General features: G+C 44.4%; 1 protein-coding gene across 3 annotated transcripts in view; it reads left to right on the top strand.

The window, feature by feature from the left end:
• Window positions 1–202: 202 nt before the first annotated feature.
• MGLL (monoglyceride lipase) overlaps window positions 203–20,372 on the top strand; it is a 65,255-nt gene continuing 45,085 nt past the window's right edge. For 2 of the 3 annotated variants that reach the window (XM_054387256.1, XM_054387254.1), the window contains exons 1-2: window positions 855–991; window positions 1,534–1,672. In XM_054387256.1, coding sequence (XP_054243231.1) covers window positions 982–991; window positions 1,534–1,672 — 149 coding nt within the window. In that variant the 5' untranslated portion in view covers window positions 855–981. Of the gene's footprint in view, window positions 437–854; window positions 992–1,533; window positions 1,673–20,372 lie in introns of those variants that run through there. The other variant, XM_054387255.1, reaches the window with a different exon arrangement.

Genomic DNA, 20,372 nt, shown 5'->3' with positions numbered 1-20,372 from the left:
CCGCCGCTCCCCCCCTGCCGGCGGGCACCGCTCCTTTCTTGGTCGGCGCCCAGCCCAACCCAGCCGGGGGGGGCAGCAGTGGCCGCGTCCCGGCCGCGTCCCCGCCCGCCCACCCGCCAGCCTTCCGCCGGTGCCGCCAGGAGCAGCCGGTGCACACCGTGCGGGGCCGCTTGGCCTTGGCTCGGCGGGGGAAAGCGGGACGGCTGCCCGCCTCGCCGCCGCGGGAGGATGTGTGTGCGGGGCTGGCGACCTGGGATAGCGTCGGTACTTGGATCTCTTCTCCTCCTCGTTCTCCTCCCTTCCTTCCCACTCCCCGCTTGCCAGCGAGGGGCCGGGGCAGTGGCGCTTACACGCGAGATGGCTTCGCAGCGGGGATCGCCTTGAGAAAAAGGTCTCCCCCTCCCTCGCCTCCCCCCGTCGCCGTGGCCTCCGAACAGTAAGTGGTAGGAAGGAAGGAAAGTTGCAAACAACCTGCAGCGGCAGGAACTTTCTGAGCTGCTCCAGCTGCATGTGTTCAAGGTGCCTTTGATGTGTGTGCAGCAGCTTCTGTAAAGTGGACTGCAGCTTTCCCACTCGTGAGCCCTCCCTCTCCCCCACCCTTCCCAACCTCCCCTCCCACCACCGCCACTTCAGCCCACACACGCAATTTGTTTGAGAACGGAAAAAAGAAAAAAAAAAAAGGGGGGGGGGGGGGGGGGAGGTGGGAAAGTGATGAAATGAACAAGAAGTGGTGAATTACCCAAGCGACTTTCCTCAAAGGGCGAGCGAGCCGGGAAGAGAAGCTGCGGCCAGCCCCGCGCAGCCCGCCCGCCGCTCCCGGAGCCGCTCGGGAGAGACCCGCCGGGCACCCACCGGGGACTGTGGGGGCTGCGCGGCTGGCGGGGCGTGAACGCGGCTCTGCAGCGAGATGCAAAAAGCCTTGCCTGCTGCCGTGTGACTTGTGATTCCGGCTCCTCACTAGAATGCAAACCCTTGCACAGGATGAAAACAGGTTTGTGGCAATTTCTCCTGGAAATGTTTCATTCCCCGCCGCCGCCACCTTTCTTCTGCCTGAGATGTCAGAGGAGCTTAACGATGATACGGTGGCAGATACCACTGCTTCGTACCCTCCACTGTTCTTTGGAGATGTTAAGGCAGAGATAAATCTTTTATGCAGCTGTGTTTTCATATCTGTAGCAGTTGCTGCACAGTCTGCACTTGATTGCAGCTAAAATATTCTCTTTAGGAGCCGTTTCACAAAACGATGCAAAATAAACACAGATAGGAGAAGTGAAGGAGAGAAAGCTGTAATGAAGTATTGGTGTTAGATTGATCTTCCTTCCTCCCCCCACCTTCAATGCCCTTCCCCAAAATGTGAGCCTTTTCTGTTTTAAAGCAGGAAAAATTTGTGGAGCTTTTTGGCTGGGGCTTTGGAAGAAGACTCCCATTAGAGGTGCTTGCCTTTAATGAGTGCTTGTGGCTACCAAGCCCAGCAGCCTGTGTCTTGCTTTCACATGTTTTAAGGTATGTCTTGTTTCTTGCAATACCTTGCAGGTCATTCTTCCAGAATGCCAGAGGAAAGTTCGCCAAAGCGGAGTCCTCAAAACATCCCGTACAAGGACCTGCCCCATATCGTCAACGCTGATGGGCAGCATCTCTTCTGCAGGTATTGGAAACCAGCAGCAGCTCCCAGGTGAGCACGTTCAAACAAATTACTTTTTTGCTGTCAATAAATAAGACTTTGTGTGATTATTATTTATAGCCTGGCTGACATTACAGGCTGTGACATTACAGGGTTGTGTGCACGGGGCTTTACAGAGCCACTAAGGTTTCTCTCATCTGAGAGAGCCCCTGCTGTAAAGTCTGTATTCTCCTAGCCTTTGCTCACTCAAGTGAGCCTTACAGATGTAAAATACAGAGTTACCGTCATTGCATACACAGCTGGCTTGCTTGACAGTCCAGTGTGCTGCCAAGTGGCACATGCAGGTGGCTGATGCCTATTGACAACAAACAACTGTCTTCAAACTGCTAGCAGCACAGGCAGTCAGGGAAGGACAGGATACATGTTTAGGGATGTCTACTCTTTCTGGTTTTCTCATTGCCAACAAATGAAACATCAGCTTCTGACCTCAGTTTTGGCAGTAGTAGCTGAACTCTCAGGGCAACAGGCTGAGTACGGTTTGACTGCACAGCTTTTTGGACCATTGCGGGGGGAGAGCGTTTAATTATTTATAGTTAGTAAATGATCTATGGAGCTCTTCCATGATTTCAAAACTGACCTCAGTAATAAGCATAGACAAGGAACCAGATAGAGACATTTCTCTAATGCTTTGTCATAATTTAAGCAATGCCTTTACTGTAATAGCTTTCTATGCTGATCGTGTGCTGATTATGATCTGCTGTAGAAAGCTGTCTCTGTTCCTCTCATAGTTATGATCTTTCTTCCTTCCAGTATCTTGGCATGTGTTTATGCAACCACTAGTTGTATATGTAGCTACTTCATACAAATCAAGGCATTGTATTATTGTTTTCTTTTTCTGCAAGACAACAGGACAAACTATGTTGGTTTTATACGGTTAGAAAACTGTCACAGGAAAAAGTTGTTTACCTTGTAGTAGGGAGTCAAACTTTTTCGTTGACCACACAGCAGGTTAGACATCATCCTGTGTCCAAATCAGCCTGCAGCTGCACTGAGAGAGGAATACAGGTCCCAGTTAGCTGATCTTGGGTTTTAGGTCTGCCAAACTAAGGGGCAGTGGGAGGGGGGAGGTGGGCAAGCACCAAAATACACTGTCCACAGAGGCTAGGGCAGTGCAGCCACCCCACTATAGCTCCATTGCACTAGGTGGGCTGTTAGGCACAGGTTGTAGTTTAAAATCAGCTGGTCCACAAGACTTGTTTTTTATTTACTTCTATTCACTGCCTTTCAGAAACAAGGAGGAAAGGTTTTGGCACAGATGCTTTACACACTTTTTGCATCAACCTGAAGATTTCCTCAACTAAAAAAAAATACTATCAAAACAAGCTGCTTCTGTGAAACCAGAATGTCTTGTATTATAATGCTGTTTAATCATTAACTGTCCACAAAGTTCTTCACCCAGTAGTGGAATCCCTTTCTGTTTTGCATGTTTAATTTCTCAGCAAAGTAAAGGTGAGTAGATAGATCTTTGATCCAGAGAATAAAAGGATGATAAAGAGCTGAGAGTTAAAACTTGGTGTCTAAGCCCTCTAGGTAGTTAATGTGGGTTTTTTTAGGGCTCTCTGTGCCAAGCAGTTGATTGAGAGTGAGCTTGCCCTAGTTTTGTGACAAGAAAAGGTGGATGGGATCAGTGTTGCTCGTTTACAAGTGGTTCCTAAGTGCGTGTGTGTGTATTTGCATGTTTGTGTATAAGCAGGGGGCGTGGGGGCGTACTGTTTATTATTAGCTCCTTTTGCATTGTTATGTATGAGAGAGATGGTAAGTGACAGCATAACAAGTTAGTGCCTGGATCCCACAGACAAGAATGCTCTTGAAGTGCTTTGATAGGCACACCAAAAATAATTTATTTTTTCCTCCCTCTCATTTTTCCTAAGTAGCTCAGCTTTCTTTGCTCTGTATGTGGAAGCTCAGCAACTTTCATCTAATTTTAAATGTTCAGCAAAAGTGATCTCTCTCTCTCTCTCTCTTTATATATATATATATGTATGTATGGGGAGAGAAAGAGAGACACCTCAGGGGGCTTTTACAGGCCTGTTACAATTTATTCTATTTCAACTACTGAAGGTGATTCTTTCAATCTTCCAACTCAATTGTTGATTCAGGTTCAAATCTTAACGCTAATGAATGGCACTATAACTGTCAAGCAGTGGGATCTTTCATTGATCCATTATGCATCTAATCCCAGCTAGGGCTATAGAAATACCTCTTTACTGCAGATGCCCAAAGGTTATCATTGACTTGTCTGCTATTAGAACAGAACTTATCACCCTTGATCCCTGCCCCAGGGAGGGGAAAAGAACGGGAGATCTGCCAAAGGAAAAATTAAAAGGTAGCCCTAGCCTGGGGTTGAAGACCAAACAATGGTGAGGCAGTCCGGAGAGTGGGGCCAGCCAACAGACATTGCCCCTCAGAGCTGGTGCTTCTCTTTTATCTCTTCAAACAGACCTCCAAAGGTGGACAAAGGCTGTGGCAAACGAATGTGCTGTAGAACGCTTTAAAAAAAAAAGACTTGTCAGGAAGATGGGAAAATTTTGTGAGGCTGTTTTGCTTCAGCCTCACAAATATCCAGGCTCTGATCCTGTGTGGTGTTGATTTGCCTGATCAGCCCATGCTGGTGCACATATGGAAGCTTTGTTGTAAGTGCCACAGAGGCCAAGGTTGTCCTGGGAGTGAAAGGCACCTATTGTGAGTTCCTCAGCAGGGTCTGCTTTGTTTTGAAGGGGGATTTAGGTGATTACTTCACAGGAAGCTGACATACAAAGGCACTCAGATGTCATAATGATTAGATGGGGTAGATCGAGTAGATAGTAATGGGACTAAGGAAGGGGAACACAGAGTTTTCCACTGGTACATTGGATGGGAAATCACTTCCAATAGCAGAGCTGGAGACTGGGTGTTGTCTTCTGTCCCTGTGGGCTGAGAGCAATGCAGGTGGGACTTCCCCAGCCAGCAGCCCTGCAAGCTGCCCAACTTGTTGAGCCAGTTTCATCTTAAGATGTAATTAAGTGGTCTTGTTGAACGCAGCAGGGAGGAAAAAGCAGTATGTTTTGGTGTCGTTTTCAGGTATCCTGCCAACAGCAGGATTTATGGAGCATGAAAACAGGTAGCTCTTTGGGACTGAATGCTCACTAGTGAGTGCAAAACTTGAGATCAGGGAAAGGCAGGGATTTTCAAGACCATGTAATGTTGTTTGGAGAAGTAAATCATTGGTACCAAAACAGGTTGATCTCATGCCTATAGCATGTCCCAGTAGCCAAGGAAATCCTACTTAATGGGAAAGCAGTCCTTGTGTAAACAAAAACAGCAGTTCCATGCAAGGTTAAAACCTCTGCCACCACCCTGGGCGGTCTCAGTCAAAATATGAGGTAATAGGAGGTGAGGAATTAAGAAACCATGCTCTGTTCCCAGCTCTCAGACAAAGCTGCTAAGAATAGAGGTGGGATGAGGAAGGGGAAGGAAAGTTGGGAGGAGAAGTCAAGACATTTCCTTTGAGGCCCCTAAAGGGCCTGGAGAAGTTCAGAGGTTGCTTTCTTTTCCTCTCTATTCTGTATCCCCTTAGCCTTTTCTGGATACTTCAGCTGTTTCTGTCACTGCCTAAATGAGCACAAGCAGCTTGTTCTGGGGCACTTTCAGCCCCTCTGCTTGCCCTACAAACAAAGCCTGTGAGATTTATTGACTCACAGTATTTTTTTCAGGGGTGATAAAAGCCTGCATCCACCACTGACTTCAGATTGAGAAAGTGATGCTCAGCTCCCTCCCTGTGCAGCTCAGCCACTCAAGGTTGCACACTTGAAGCTTGAGAGACTTGTCGTTAGAGGACGCTTTTGGAAATGTGTTTTCCAGGCAGTCTTACATCTGAACTTCTTCATCCATCAAACAAATCATTATCTGTCTGGTTAGCTAGTGTCTAGGTGCACTTAGGTGATTGCCAGCAACTGGTCAGCCTCAGGAGGCTGCCTGAAGCTGGGACCAGATGTGGTCTTGCTCAGTTGTTAATGTACACTAAAATAAGTTGGCTCAGTTGCAGATGTTGTGGCCATGGTATACGTGAACAGAGTTGCAATTGTCTAAGTAAACATTGTCTTTGTAGGAGTTCTTTCAGTTCTACACCTGGCACGTGCAATTAAAAATCCCAAATTAAACAAACAAAAAGCACCTGCTTTTCTATTTACTTCTGTAAATTTGTTTTACTCTTTGAAAAACACCTGTCATTTGTTCTGACTTGATAGCAGTGAAAGGCCAAACCAATAAGGAGAAAATACATTTCTGTCTTCCCCAAGGACTTTGCAGAAGGGCCTGTGGTGCAGAAATACAAACAGCCTTTATGTTTGAACTGCTCCTTAAATTGGGGATATTGCTTGCTGATTTTGGCACCTCATTACCAGCATTTCTATGGCATTTCCAGAAGAACAGCACAGCTCCCAGCATGAGCAGATGACAAAGCTGAGTTTGACTTTCAGACCCTTCCAAAAGGCATAAATAAATAAATAAACCAAAGTGAAGTCAAAGCAAATGAAATCAAGTCCTTAATTATACTGTGGTGTTAGTCTCTAAAATATTTAAAGGAATTTCTAATTCACTCTCAGTCTTGAAGAACTCTTTTGCTTGTACCAGTGAGGTTGACTTCAAACTAACACACAAGGGCCAGCTCCATGTGGTGCAAAGGGACTTGTGTCGGTGCAGTTTGTCACAGGATGAGTTCAGCTCCCCCTGTGTGTCTGATCCCTTCGTATGCAGTGCAAAGGAGAAAAAACAAAAATTGCTGCTGAGTCAGCATTCCAGGCTTCCCCTGCTGTATTGCCACTGCCTGGGGTTCTAAAGCCTTCCTCCCATTCATCAACCATGCATGTGTTCCTTTAATGCCTGTGTTCCCTTTGCTCCATGTGACTGGCTTCTTCATGGTGAATGGGGGCATCCTTTTATGATTTCTTATGCATTTCCAGAGTGTGGGAATATTAGCAAACTAGGTTCACATCAGAGGGCCTCCAACAGCAGCTTTGGCTCTTCCTGTATAGATTTCCAACAGTTTTTTTCACAAAACTACAGAATGTTAGAGGTTGGAAGGGACCTCAAAAGATCATCTAGTCCAACCCTCAGACAGAGCATCCGGGAGGGTTTGAACGTCTCCAGAGGAGACTCCACAACCTCTCTGGGGAGCCTGTTCAGTGCTCTGTCACCCTTACAGTGAAAAAAATTTCCTTATGTTTACCTGGAACCTCCTGTGATCCAGCTTGCACCCATTGCCCCTTGTTCTGTCATTGGACATCACTGAGAAGAGCCTGGTCCGTCCTCCCATCACCTGCCTTTCGTGTGTTTATAAACATTTATGAGGTCACCCCTCAGTCTCCTCTTCTCCAAGCTAAAGAGCCCCAGCTCCCTCAGCCTTTCCTCAGAAGGGAGGTGTTTCACTCCCTTAATCATCTTTGTGGCTCTGCACTGGACTCTTTCAAGCAGTTCCCTGAAGTTCGTCTTCAACTGAGGGGCCCAGAACTGCACACAATATTCCAGATGTGGCCTCATGGGAGGAGAACTTCTCCTGACCTACTAGCCACACCCCTTCTGGGTGTACCCCAGGATGCTATTTGCCTTCTTGGCTTTTTTTCATTCTCCACAGGAGTGTTCAACAGAAGCAAATCTGCCTTTTATTCCACAGAACCCAAGGCAAAGGGCAAATAAGAAAAGGAACAACAGTTGTAATTAATGTGTCCCTCTTACTCATTGCCCTCTTAGGATCAGCTCCGGTGCATGAAGTGTGCAATTTTGTATCATTGGTGTGTGGGGAGCAGGGTGACTTTAGAAGTTCCCTCTTGTGAATCTCAAAGCAGTACAATTTTATCATGGTCCTTAAACAGTGGCAAAGGAAGCAAAATCTGTGTTGGTTCTCAGTGCACCTGATGAACTCTTGGAAATGGTGCTGTCCAGCGTGGTGAATACAGCAAGAGTTGGCCAGTGTAGTTGTACTGGCTAGAAGGATATTTTTTCTAGATTCCTGTTGCAGGGGAGTTGGCCTTGCAAGTTCCCCTCAAGCTGCTGTAGCTTTGTGCTTTTTTTCAGAGGCACGGCAAACATCTGATCTCTTTGTTCTTCTAGGAAAATTGTATTGTTCTAAGAGCTGTCCCTGCAGACACATTTGCCTAAGCTGCCTTCCTGGGATCAGGCATGCCATTGTCCTAATGTACTTCCACTTGAATGGAAGCCATCAGTGTTTTAAACCTTCTATTGTCCCTTATCCAAGATATGTGACACAACCTTGATAGCAAATGGCTGATTATCCTAAGCATCCAAGGAGATAGTGTTGCATCTTGCCCATGAGATTCCTTAAGATTTGCTTAGGCAAGTCCCTTGCCTCATCTCATCCCAATTACATCCTTAACTATAGCCATACATCCCTGCTCTGTACTGTACCAGTACAGACATTCTGACGCTCAATCAGTATGGTTTGATATCGTATTGGAAGGAAATTAGCAGCACCAGAGTAAATGAAGCTTTTCAATATCATTAAAGCTCTCCTAGGGTTTCTTCCTGCAGAGCAGTAAAATTTCACTTGTGTTTACTGGAAGAGAAATGCTGATAGAACAATCCCAAATACCAACCTTGGCTTAGTCCTAACCATAAACATCTTCTAAAGCAACCAGATCTGGGCGAGTCACAGAGTCGAGGTATCAGGAAGGCATCTCAAAGCTGGCCAGACTCACTATCCAGACAGTGGTACCAAGGTGTGGCTTTGGGGACAGGCAGGGCATGACCTGTGGAAGAAGTTCTGGTGGCCAGAGTACTCCAGTCAGATTTGCCTGCCTCCGAGCACATTCCTATGGGCTGTCCACCTCAGCAAGGGGCTGGAGGGGGGATGAGTCTTGGAGTGTGCTCTGCTTGGGGATGTGTTTGTTTCTCCTAAGTTGCAGTGTGTTCATGTCCAAAGGGATTAATCAGTTTTTCAGTAGCAGCCACGTCTGTTTTCAGTGTCCCAAGACATTGACTAACACTGAATTCTATGAGTACTTCCACTGGAATGGAAGAGATTCACCTTCTGCATGTCAGACATATGCTTTCCAGCCAGGAGCTAACTTGATTTTTGTTTGGCAAATGCTCACTTGATGGTGGGAGCTTCTGAATCCTCTCATACTAAGTGATGGCAAAGGCAACTTGCTAGACCTAGATAATGTAGTGTCAGGAAACAGAACAAAGAAGACTTTGAGGAGCAGAGCACAGGCAAAACACATGATCAAGACAGTCATGAGGCACTGACACAAGGACCAGTGATTTACAGTTTGAGACTCATCATTTCTCTGTGCTATTGGTTCCTCATTTAAAATTGGGTGTAATCATCCAGACAAATGATATAAATTGGGTCTGGAGCCCCTAGATGAAAGTTGCCAGCAAAAGTAAGTTATCCCTTGAAGTTTTGGTGTTTGAGTGCTGGATATTCAAGAGAGGTTTTGAAAATATCTACTAAATGATGCATTAGTTGTTTGATGCCGTTCAGCTACAAGCAAATTGTCTCAGCAGCAATCTGTTAAATGAGAGGGGAAAGAAAGGAAACAAAATAATGATAACTGGGCTAAAACCAGATATTCAGTGGTGATAGTGTAGTAACAGAATCACAGAGTCACAGTAACGTTCAGGCTGGAAAAGACCCTCAGGATCACCAAGTCCAACCCAGAACCCTACTCTGCAAAGTTCACCCCTAAACCATATCCTCAAGCATCACATTCAAACAATCTTTAAATACATCCAGGGTTGGTGAGTCAGCCCCCTCTCTGGGCAGCACATTCCAGTGCCTGACCACTCTTTCCATGAAAAAATGTTTCCTAATGTCCAGTCTGAACCTACCCAGTCACAGCTTGAGGACATTTCCTCTTGTTCTATCACTAATTACCAGTGAGAAGAGACCAGCACCAGCCTCTCTACAATGTCCTTTTATGTCGTTGTAGAGACTGATGAGGTCTGCCCTCAGCCTCCTCTTTTTCAAACCAAACAGCCCCAGCTCCTCCAATTGCTCTTCATAAGGTTTATTCTCCAGGCCTTTCACCAGCTTCATTGCCCTCCTCAAACCACTTGGGTAAGGAGGAAATGTACAAGCTACTACAGGAAGATTACTGATCTTTTTCAGCCTGATCCATGATAAAGAGGTCCTGCTATGTATGTTTTCTTTCTTCCTTGGTCAAGCTTGATGCTTGAAGAGTGAGGGAATTAAACTTAGATCATTGGTCTTTTTTTTCAGAACCAAAAGTTGGTTTAGTATGCTGTGGGTGTCATCAGGTTAGCTAGTTCACCAGCTGGCAAGAGGAGCTTATTTTTATAGATTTTCAAAATATTTTTTACCCTTATTTTTCAAGTATCTCAGTAAGGTTTGAAATTCAACTGTCAAATTCCAGAAATCTGCTGTGGCATAATTTGCAGAGCTAAAGACAGGAGGAGTGATGAGGAAGCAGTAAGAAATTAAATTGCTGTGGAGATAACATCTAGCTGACTTAATGGTTGAGCTTTTTTCTTCATTTCTTGAGTTTTGTGTGAGAGCTAGTCTGCAATATTTGTATTATTAAAAACTGTATTCTGAGCAGCATTCATAATTTCATGTTATTAAAAGGATATTCAAGTGATCACCATCCAGTTGTTCTCTGGCCCTCCACAAATGATTTTAGCAAGGAGCACCAAGCATCTCAACCCAAATTGTCCTGAAAACACACAGATCATCTCTCTAAAGTTACTACCTGCCCACAACAGGAAGCTTTTTAACAATTTGCTTTCTTCTCAGCTTCTCTGTGCCCCCCTGTATGTAGTGCAGGGCTGGAGCTCAGGGAAGCCAGGGTGAGATTTTGACTGTGCTATTAAATTCCTGCTGTTTGCTGTGGGGTCAGATTTTGCCTCACACTGTGTGTCCATCTTTGCATCTGGCGGACTGTGTTGCCATGGGCAAGGCTTTTTGCTTCTTGTGTTTCAGTTCACATGACAGTGTGGGGAAGAGTTGATCATTGCTTGGGACAGGATAACAGATCAGAGGACTTCTCCAAGTCCCGTTCATCACTCTCTGTGTGACTGCAGCAAGTTAGATGCACCCTTTGTACAGCATTTGGGGGGTTGTGAATGAGGAGTGTTGTACAGAGCCAGCTGTTGTTATTATTTGTGCTGTTTATTTACTGGTCACATTTCTCAGAGCTGGGGGATGGAAAAAAATGAATCAGCAGATTTACTTTATTTAATTTCGCTTTCAGAGTTTGTGGAATGCTGATTTGTAAACACTACTCCTTCCTCTAATCGCTCCCTAGTTTTATGTAGTTGGTGGTAACATTACCTCATTCTTACATACATGTGTACATCTATCTTTTGAAGTATCATTAAGGGTTCTGACCATCAAAGATTTGCTTCCTGCTGTGTATGTTTTCCTATTGCTTTGGGAGAGAAGGTCAGATCTCTCAGCACTGCTAATTGTAGCATCAAAACTTGTTGACATTTTGCTAAGCCCAGGGTATTTTGAGCTATGCCTCTGCTCAAGTCATCTGACAGCTCTGCAGGCAGTTGGCAAACCTCTGCTGCCCCATACACCTCTGCCAGCTCTCAGGGCACAAACTTGGGTGCTCCAGTGCTCCTGAGCCCCATCCCTATCTCACAACTGCAGAACTGAGGTCTCCCTTCTTCCCTGTGTGGCAAATGGCACATGCAGTGGTTCAGCCCTTGGCTGGGAGCTCTATGGCTCCGATTCCATGAACAGCCCTGGCATTGTGCTGGTACAATACACCTGATGAAGCTCTTCCCATTCCCATTTCAGGCTGTGGCAGATGCACACCTCACATATGATCCAACAAATGGTGTCTTGTAAGTTGGCAGAAGAGAAGCTCAGGAGGAAAGGCAAAACATCTTCCCTGCTGCTAGGCTGGACATCAGCTCTGAGTCTTTAATAGCAATCGGAAGAGTTGGAGCCAACTTGGCAGTGACGGGGTTAATAACTATGGTATTGAAAGTATTTGCTCTTGATGTTGCTGAGGCTTTTTTAAAATGGTCAGAAATATGTGGTACTTCTCAGTTCCTGGTGAAGCACTCCACATAAAACACAGCGTTCCTGCAGCAGAATAACAGCTTGTGGTTTAAATAAATGTTGTTATTTCTGCTCGGCTGTAGGTGTACATGTGTGTTTTGGTTCAGTGACTGCCAGATACAGTAAATGAGTATTGATTTCCTTTTCTATTTTAAGCTTTTCTGCAGAAAAGGCATCCCACATGCCTTCAGCTTTCTTTGCCTGTACCTACAGTGTTAGCAGCAAAGGATTTATATAACAGAATACTCTCATTGTTACCACTCATTCTTTTTTAATAGTAGTTGCACCCCAAGTTGTTCAGGTCCCTGTTCACCTTCTGGAGTTTAAAGTATTAGATCTAACCCTTTTTGAGAGCAAATCAACAAGACAGTGTTGAAAACTCATGGCTAGTAGTTCCTAATATACATTAGCCTTTGCTGCAATAGGTAAGGCTGCCTTGGTGTTATAAACAGAAGAACATTTAGGAAGCAAACCTGCTGTAGCTTTAAGCCTTTGGACAGCCAGATTAGCTCAGTGGGGCCAAGAAATAACACAGGCCCTGATTTGGCAACCGTAGGCTGAAGTCTCCATCCATTTGTTAACTTTTAAGTCATCTGTAGGTAAACCACTGCAACCTCAGCCACAGGTCAAATTTACTTTGGTTCAAACCTTGAATAAACATTTCACCTTTTAAAGCACATATAGCAGAGATCACTGTCTTGGAACTCCTGTGGCTGATGTTTAACTGCTTACATCCAACTTTCTCTCCTACCTCAGGTCTACAGCAAACATGGACTAGTAAATTAAGTGCAACACACTCAAAGCCTTGGCAAGTGCTTTGCCTGTGATGTTACTGATTTCCCAGAGGAATAGCTGCTGATATTGATTTTGACAGAGCCTGTAAAGCCTCTCACTGCAAAGATTCCTCTCATAGCTGGGCATGGCTGAAGTGCAGTTCTGGGATGTGCTGAGATAGGAATATTCATTGGAAATGAATGTGCTTAATCTCAAAGTATGCTCAAATATACATAAGTGGTTTATGATTAAGAAGTCAATCCTTGAGTTTCTGTCTCAAAGTTTATGGGATAATTCCATCCTGCCTTTTGGAAGATCAGGCAGAAAAAGATTGGGTGTTTGGAGACTCATGTTATCTCTGGTATCTGAACTTTTTATGAGTTTGTCAGTTTGTTAAAGGTAACCAATTAAGGTCTCTGCCAACACAGAGGAGCACAGACAAAACTGGATCAGAAAGGTAAAAGTGAGGACAAGTAATTGAATCTGTGCAGGAAGTAATCAAGAGTTCCATATTATGGGTGGTATTGCCTGGTTACGAACTATCAGGTCTGAGTATTTCAGGGAACTGAAGTTTATGTTTTGTGTTAAACCATTGCCATACAGTGGGGAATTGCACAGTCAGAGCTTTATTGAAAAGTAATAATATCATACTATCTTGAGTTCATAGAACAGGTAAAGTGTCATCCCATTTCTTGCTTTGTATTTATTCACAGCTCTCTTCCGAGCTGGTGAAGACTTGCCCATGTAAGCCCAAAATGCCTGATCAATGTACTTCACCTGTGCAGTTTGTATTGCAAGGAATGGCTTGGAAACCCTCTGAGCCCTTACGCCAGTTGTGTGCTTTTCAGCTTCTTTCCTGCACAGCTGCATGGGTGGTGAGCAGAATTAGAATCATAGAATTGTTAGCATTGGAAGGGACCTCCGGGATCATTTAGTTCTAACCTCTCTGCCATAAGCAGGGACACCTCACACTAGATCAGGTTGCTCAGAGACACATCCAGCCTGGCCTTAAAAACCTCCAGGGATGAGGCTTCTACCACCTCCCTGGGCAACCTGTTCCAGTGTTTCACTACCCTCATGGGGAAGAATTTCTTCCTAACATCCAATCTGAATCTACCCATTTCTATCTTTGCTCCATTCCCCTTAGTCCTATCACTACCTGACACCCTAAAAATTCCCTCCTCAGCTTTCTTATAGGCCCCTTTAAGGTACTGGAAGGCCACAATAAGGTCTCCTCAGAGCCCTCTCCTCTCCAGACTGAGCAGCCCTAACTCTCTCAATCTGTCTTCACAGGAGAGGTCCTCTAATAACTGCTTCAGCATTGCCTGTCATGAGTTGTCTGTACCATCCACTCCCTGAAATAACAGCTTGGGACAGGAGGTGTTTATAGTCATGGATGGAGTCTAATATGGGACAAACCCATTTTTAAGGACCATGGATTTTGTGGGGAGACTGACTGTGAAGAACCTCTGGTGAGCCCATGTTCAGACTACCAGTGATGTCCAGCTGCCATGTGAAAAATACCTTATGAAAAAAGTCAGAAAGAGTCTGCAGACTTGTCTTAGGGGACTTTTAAGAAACATTGCTGATGTAGTGTCTTCTGCACCACTTTATGATAAGCACTTCTAAGCAAACATTTGAAAAATAACTGAGCAAGTAAGGACGCTGTTGAGGACTTAAAAGTCACCAAGTACTAGCATGAACCTAACCGGAGGGATGGCTTTCCTAACTCAAGTAGTTTCCATCATCTGAAACCTAGAGAGGCACAACTAGAACTTGTCACCCCAATACAGAGATTGCTGCTGTCTCATTCCATCTTCTGTACTATGCAGAAAGGTGAAATAAAATGATCAAAATGTGGCTAAGGTGCCATGTAGGGAGCATTCATGCGTGGCTTGAGCTGATCCCTTAATCAAGCACACTTTGTTCCTCTCTAGGAAGCCTGCTTAGTCTAGTTCTACAATTGAGTTGGGTTTGCCAGGCTGTGAGCTAGTAGCAGCAGTAAGTAGTGACTTGTCACTGGAGCAGGTACCAGTGTTCTCAGTATGCTGACACTGAGTGAACTCAGTAAGAAGGAACTGGTTTTGCACAGATACTTTGAAACAGGAGCATACTTGTACATAAAAATGCCTCCTTTGTTCAGTGAGCAGGTTTAGCCCTGTGCTAGTGAGTAGTGCTGAGCTTAAGTGATAGTGACTGTGCAGAAGAAAACTTCTGTCCCTTTAATTGCCACTTTCTCATGCTTTGAAAGGACAGTCTGTCTAATTACACAAGCATTTCTTTTCCCAAGGCTTTGGCTCAGCACGCAGTGCCTGCATTTTGATTCCAAGAAGAAAGTGCTACATGACTGGCTAACTGGTAATTTTTGTCCCTTTGGAAATCATTAGAGGTTCAGTGCAAGTCCATGAAAAAGGAGGGGGAGGTCTGCAAAAACTGTTCTTGCTGTTACCCCCTATTTGTCAGTTCTCCATGGAGAATCATGGTCCTGAAGCCATCTTCCATCAGCAGTGGCTTTGCTTCCAAGTGAGAATTAATTTTTAATACAATTAGCAAGAGATGTCTTATCCAAGGGGATGTAGGATATATGCCAGAAACTCTTTTGTTTCCTTGATTTTTTTCCTGTACACCTTAAAGTTAAGCTAAACGTTTTGGGTATGATTTCAGAACATCCTGAATGTTGCAGCTGATGTCTTTTACTTCAGTAATGCTTTGCCCAGTTTTCTTAGAAAGACACTGACTGCTTTGTTCAGTCATGCTTGTAGCTTGCCTTAGGAGATGCTGTCTCCATTTTATCTCTCTTGTCGCCCTTGTACTGAGGGAGGGCTGAAGCAGAGCCAAGTATAGAACCAGGATGTCTAATTCCAGCCTTACTGCCAGCTGGGTCTGGGGACAGTCAGCCCTTCTTCACTCCTCCATGTGTAGCAAAGTCTACACCTTGCCCCTGTGGAAAAAGAAGTTGTAATTCTTCTTTCAAGGATTCCTGTGCTCTGTAGAAGGGCAGCAATAAGAAGGAAGCACAGCTCCAAATCCTGAGCTGCCCCTGGCTCCAGAGTGCTTGTCTGCCTTGCAAATTCGGAGCAGCAGGTCTGGCAGTCAGTTCTGCCAAGGAAAATCCCATCTCTGATATCAAAGTGGAGGAGTGTCTCCCCGAGGCAATCCTTGTAACTGTAGAATCCTTCATCCTCAGTTTTATCCAACATAGGGTGGGAAGATCTGGCCCATGTATTTTAAACTACACACCACGCATTTCACCTCTGATCTCAGCCTTGTGTCCCTTAAAATATTACATCAAAGCTTCCTTGAAACAAAATGCAGCTGGTCTCAGATGGTAACTTTGCAGAGATTTGTATCCAAAGCTATGCAGTTGCATGGTTCCAATAATTCCTTCCCTCCCACCCCCACTTGAAGTTTCCTTCATCTCTCTTCCTTATATTGGACCACTCATGAGTTATTCTCGATGAGGGCTTGTTTTTCAAAGAGCTACAATAAATCAGCCTAAACTGTTTCTCCACATTGTTTTGTCCTGGCTCTAGCTAGATCCTGTTGAACCTTTTGTTTTGAAATATATCTGTACAAGCCAGTGCTGTCTCTGCCCTCTTGATTTATGGTGTCTACACTTTCTGGTGCTGTTGAATAACTTACCCATGCTGCTCCGCCTAGACATCATGGCAGTTCTCAAATGTCCTCCTAGTACTATGCTGATGAGGAATTGTGATTTTGAGATGTGTGATGAGACTGTGCTTGCAGACATGTTTCAAGGGAATTGCTTATGAAAGCAACTACAGATTTTAAGGCTGAGCCATAAGTCTGTACTATGTTAGACAGTAAGATGGTGCTTAAACTAAAAGCAGTCCCTTTGGAAAAGCTTGCATGAGAACTTCCAACCCTGAAAAGCTGGGTAAAGAAAGTAGGGAGCAGAGTTTGCAGAACAGGAATGGAGCTCCTGGTTCTACCAGAATGGAGCAAAACACATCAAACACAGATATGCAGAATCCTCAATCCCCACAAGCTTTATAAAATCCAGGGGAAATTTTGTGGGTCCTTTGACAAAGGTTTTTCACAGGTTAAACTACGTTCTTGAACTACTGCTTACTTCAGCCTATCTGGAAAAGGTGAATTCCTCTACATCTGGAGCTCTGTGAGATATCTCTCCTGATGCTTTGTGGTCTGTGGTATCAAGAAAAGGTCCACTGAGACTGAACTCCAGGCCGTTGTCATTCTTACTTGCTTTTTCTTCTGAGTTGGGAGAAATAGGTGTAGAACTGCTAGTTTAACATCATATTGTTTGGCTTCCATGACAGGTGAAAAAAAGAGGTGGCTACCCAGAGTATGGCCTACATGGCAAAGCAGGGGGCCAGTAGAATAGAGGCTGGAAATGCATTTCTAAAAACAAAACCAAAACCAAACAAAACCAAAACCAAACAAAACAGAGCAAGAATGCAAGCAAAGCTCTGGGGTGCAACATGTCCTTGAAACATGGGACTGGGACTGGGAGCGCAGTCATTGCTTCTGGCACCTTCGGAGGGACGTCACTCGACATGTTTCGTAGAGATGGAAGGACAGCATGAAGGGACACACCTGACTCCACCATAAATATTCCTGTCTAAGTGGAGTCACCAGGCTGACCTCGTGGCTATGAGTGTGCACAACGTGAGATAAATCACCCTAACTATTTTGTAATCTGTGCTCATGACCCAGGCTTTTTCAGGATTGCTTGGGAACACAAATCACCTCAGGAGGAAATAAAAAAACAGGGCAACAGCTGACTTGAAAAGCAGACATCCCTCTTCCAAACTTAGGGGCTTACACTCAAAGCAAAAGGCTCAAGAGCCCTCCAGAAAAAAGGTCACCAACAATGAACAAAAGAAAAGGTTCTTCGTTGTGTGTTCTTGGAAATTATTAGCTGGGATTTAATTATTTTAAATTTTTTTTAAAGGTAATCTTTAACCAAACTCCAAGGGTAGAAAATTGGAATGATAGTTGAAGCTCAGCAAAGTTACAAGCTGCTTAATGTACAATCTGCTTAGGTGAAAGATAACTGAGCTTCATGATCAGCCAGTTTCACTGTTAGCCAGCTAACAGGATAATGCAAACCTTTAACTGATTTTCCATTATAATACACATTGGAAGGAAAATATACATACATGGTGTTACATTTTTAACACATTAAAAAGGCCTGTGAGCACCTATCCAGCTGCTTGTCCAAAAATATCCCCAGTGAAATGTGTTTGGTAAATAAAGGTTAATTGTTTACCATGGTTCTAAGGCTTGGGCTGATGTCAGCTATAAAGGAACTAATAAATCAGCTCAAACAACACAACAAAAGGCAATGCTTAATTTCAGTAAGCCAGGCATTTTTTTCTGACCACCTACCTAACTCAGAGCTTTCCTGTCCATTGAAACAAAAATTACTTCAGGTATTGAGAGTCAAATATTGAAAACTGCTCAGTTCAGATGTTCTTTGTTAGAGCTGATCTGGTTCTGGTAACAACATACATAACAACAAATGAAAAGCACAGTTGCCTCACATAGACTAACATGGCATTAGCTTAAGTTGCAAGGGATTGACTTAGGAAATCACTTCTGTGTGTGATTAAATCAGTCTTTATTCAAAACAGCATTTGTAAACCCTTTTTTAACTTTCATCTTGTTCTTTGTAAGTCCTACCAACTTTCATGCATTGAAGAAAATTTCCTGAGGTTAAGCAAGTACTTAAATATAGCTCTGAAGAGGGATGCTTTCAAATGGGGTGGAAAAGATTGCATTTTTCATATATGCAGTCATAGGAAGCTTGTCTTCAGTTCTTTGGTTTAGTCTCAGTGTTTTAGGTTATATTCTGGCAATAAAAGAGCATGCAAGGGGTTCCACAGAAGTGGCTCTGTTCCCAGAGGACACAAGATATTAAAAGAACCCCATCCTACTCACAACCTTCCTCATCTAGTGCAGTTTCAACATGATTTTGTTGAGGATAAAGCAAGAAATAAAGCCCAGCAGAATCCAAGTCTTGAGTTGTGTTTCTGGCCTGACAGATTTCATAGCCCAGCAGCTTTCTGAGTGTTGTTTCAAGGTGTTTCTTCTGGTAACAGAGCCCTGGTGTAAGAGAGCTCTTGCTCACTGGTGTAAGCCTGGTGCTGCAATTTATTTTCCCAACAATTGTTCTTCTGCAATGGATTGTGGAATTGCTTCTCTAAACAATTGTCTTGGCATGGCTGAATTCCTGCCCTATGAAGCTGTACCCCACACAAGAAGTGAAACAGTAGGGGACATGATGTGAAACAGTGAGACAGATGGAAGGTGAAGCTTAGATCAGCTGGTGACCTCTCTGAGAGGCAGGACGGGAAGAAAATGTGTTCCTATGGGTTTGTACTCACCAACGTTGTGCTGTAGCCTGGCCTTTATCACTCCCAGGCTCCCTGCTTCAGGAAAGGGTGTTTGCACGTGCCTTGTACCAACTGCATGTGTGGCATCTCTGTGTGTCACCTGCTGTGTGGCATCTACTTATCAAGCTGCAGCTGCGACACAAGGAGAGACCAGAAACACTCATGGATGACCAGCACAGTGGGTGCTGGGGATGTGGGAATGGGGGACTGGTCACTGGCATATGCCATCAACCTCCTAATGGGAGATAAGTAAACACAGCCAGTAGTTGGTTTGAACAGTGAAGACAAATACTGTCCTGCCCTTTTGGTGTAATAAGGACCTGCATCTGTTTTCCAGATGCACAGTATTGGAGGCAGAAACCAGTGGTGGCGAGAGAGTAGGAGGTGGTGAAGGCTGTGGGAAGGGCAGAGATCTGTGAAAACTGTCTGTTGCTTTTGCAAACATCAGTCAATAAACTGGTTTCCTTTAATAACCATAACTGTTGTTGCACTAGTTAGGTGAGAACAAGCACGTTGATGTTTACTCATGTTCGGTTCACACCTTGGTGTCGTGTGGGGACATACCTGCTGAGTGTGGGGCAATCATGCTGTTGAGTGATAAGGTGCTTTCTTGAGCAAATGCCCAAGCAATGCTATTTCAAGATATTCAGCAATTACAGTTCCACCAGCCAAAGCCAGCTCAACCACACAAAGATACACTGAGTTTCCCTGCCTGCCATTAGAGATCAGAGTTAGAACAGATTCAGGTACAGGTCAGTATCCACCAGAAAACTTTGCAATTTGTGCATGATGTCTTCTACCTGAGATATGCAAGTTTCCCAAGGATTTCACCAATCAATTGCAAGAACTGGAGGTGAATGAATTTCTCCCCAGGGTGGACTTGATACATGGCTGATATTCAGATCTTGTTCAAAGAGCATTTCTATTGAGGTCATGCACAGGGGCACCGCAGTCCTACAAAACCTGAAAGCCTGCAGGGCTTCTGTATTAATTTTAAACAACTTTGTTGAAACCTGTCTCTAATACTCTGTTATTCCAGCCATTTGTGGTAGGAAAGGGCAGGCTGCAATTCCAGAGCAGGGGTGTCTGCACAAAATGCATCCATACAGTGAAGAAGTGCTGCCAGTCAATCTAATCGCTCTTATTTTCGTGCCAGCTTGCAACTGAAAATATGTTGAACCATCTATTTGTTATACTGCCTTCAGGTATTGCTTGCCAAACCTAAACTTGTTTTGCAATGGAAAATGAGAGATTAGGTGAAGGAGTCAAATCCTTCAATCCTTGTGCAGATGAAACTAAGTCCCATTTTTCAAGCTGTTGCGTTTAATGTGTGGCCCCTGTGCTCAGACCCTAAGGCTGGAGCTAAAGAGCTGTGTGTACATGACCTACTTTTTAATCAGGAAAGCCACTCACACTTCAATGAACAACAAAATGAACTCCCTCTGTTTTGAAATAACAGTTTGGAAATTTTACTCCGTGGTTATGACTGTTGATAGGACAAAACTTT

The sequence above is a fragment of the Indicator indicator genome, chromosome 15 (genome assembly GCF_027791375.1).
Source record: "Indicator indicator isolate 239-I01 chromosome 15, UM_Iind_1.1, whole genome shotgun sequence".
Classification (NCBI taxonomy): domain Eukaryota; kingdom Metazoa; phylum Chordata; class Aves; order Piciformes; family Indicatoridae; genus Indicator; species Indicator indicator.
The sequence above is the reverse complement of the archived record's forward strand: the minus strand, read 5'-3'. Positions and strand labels throughout refer to the sequence as shown.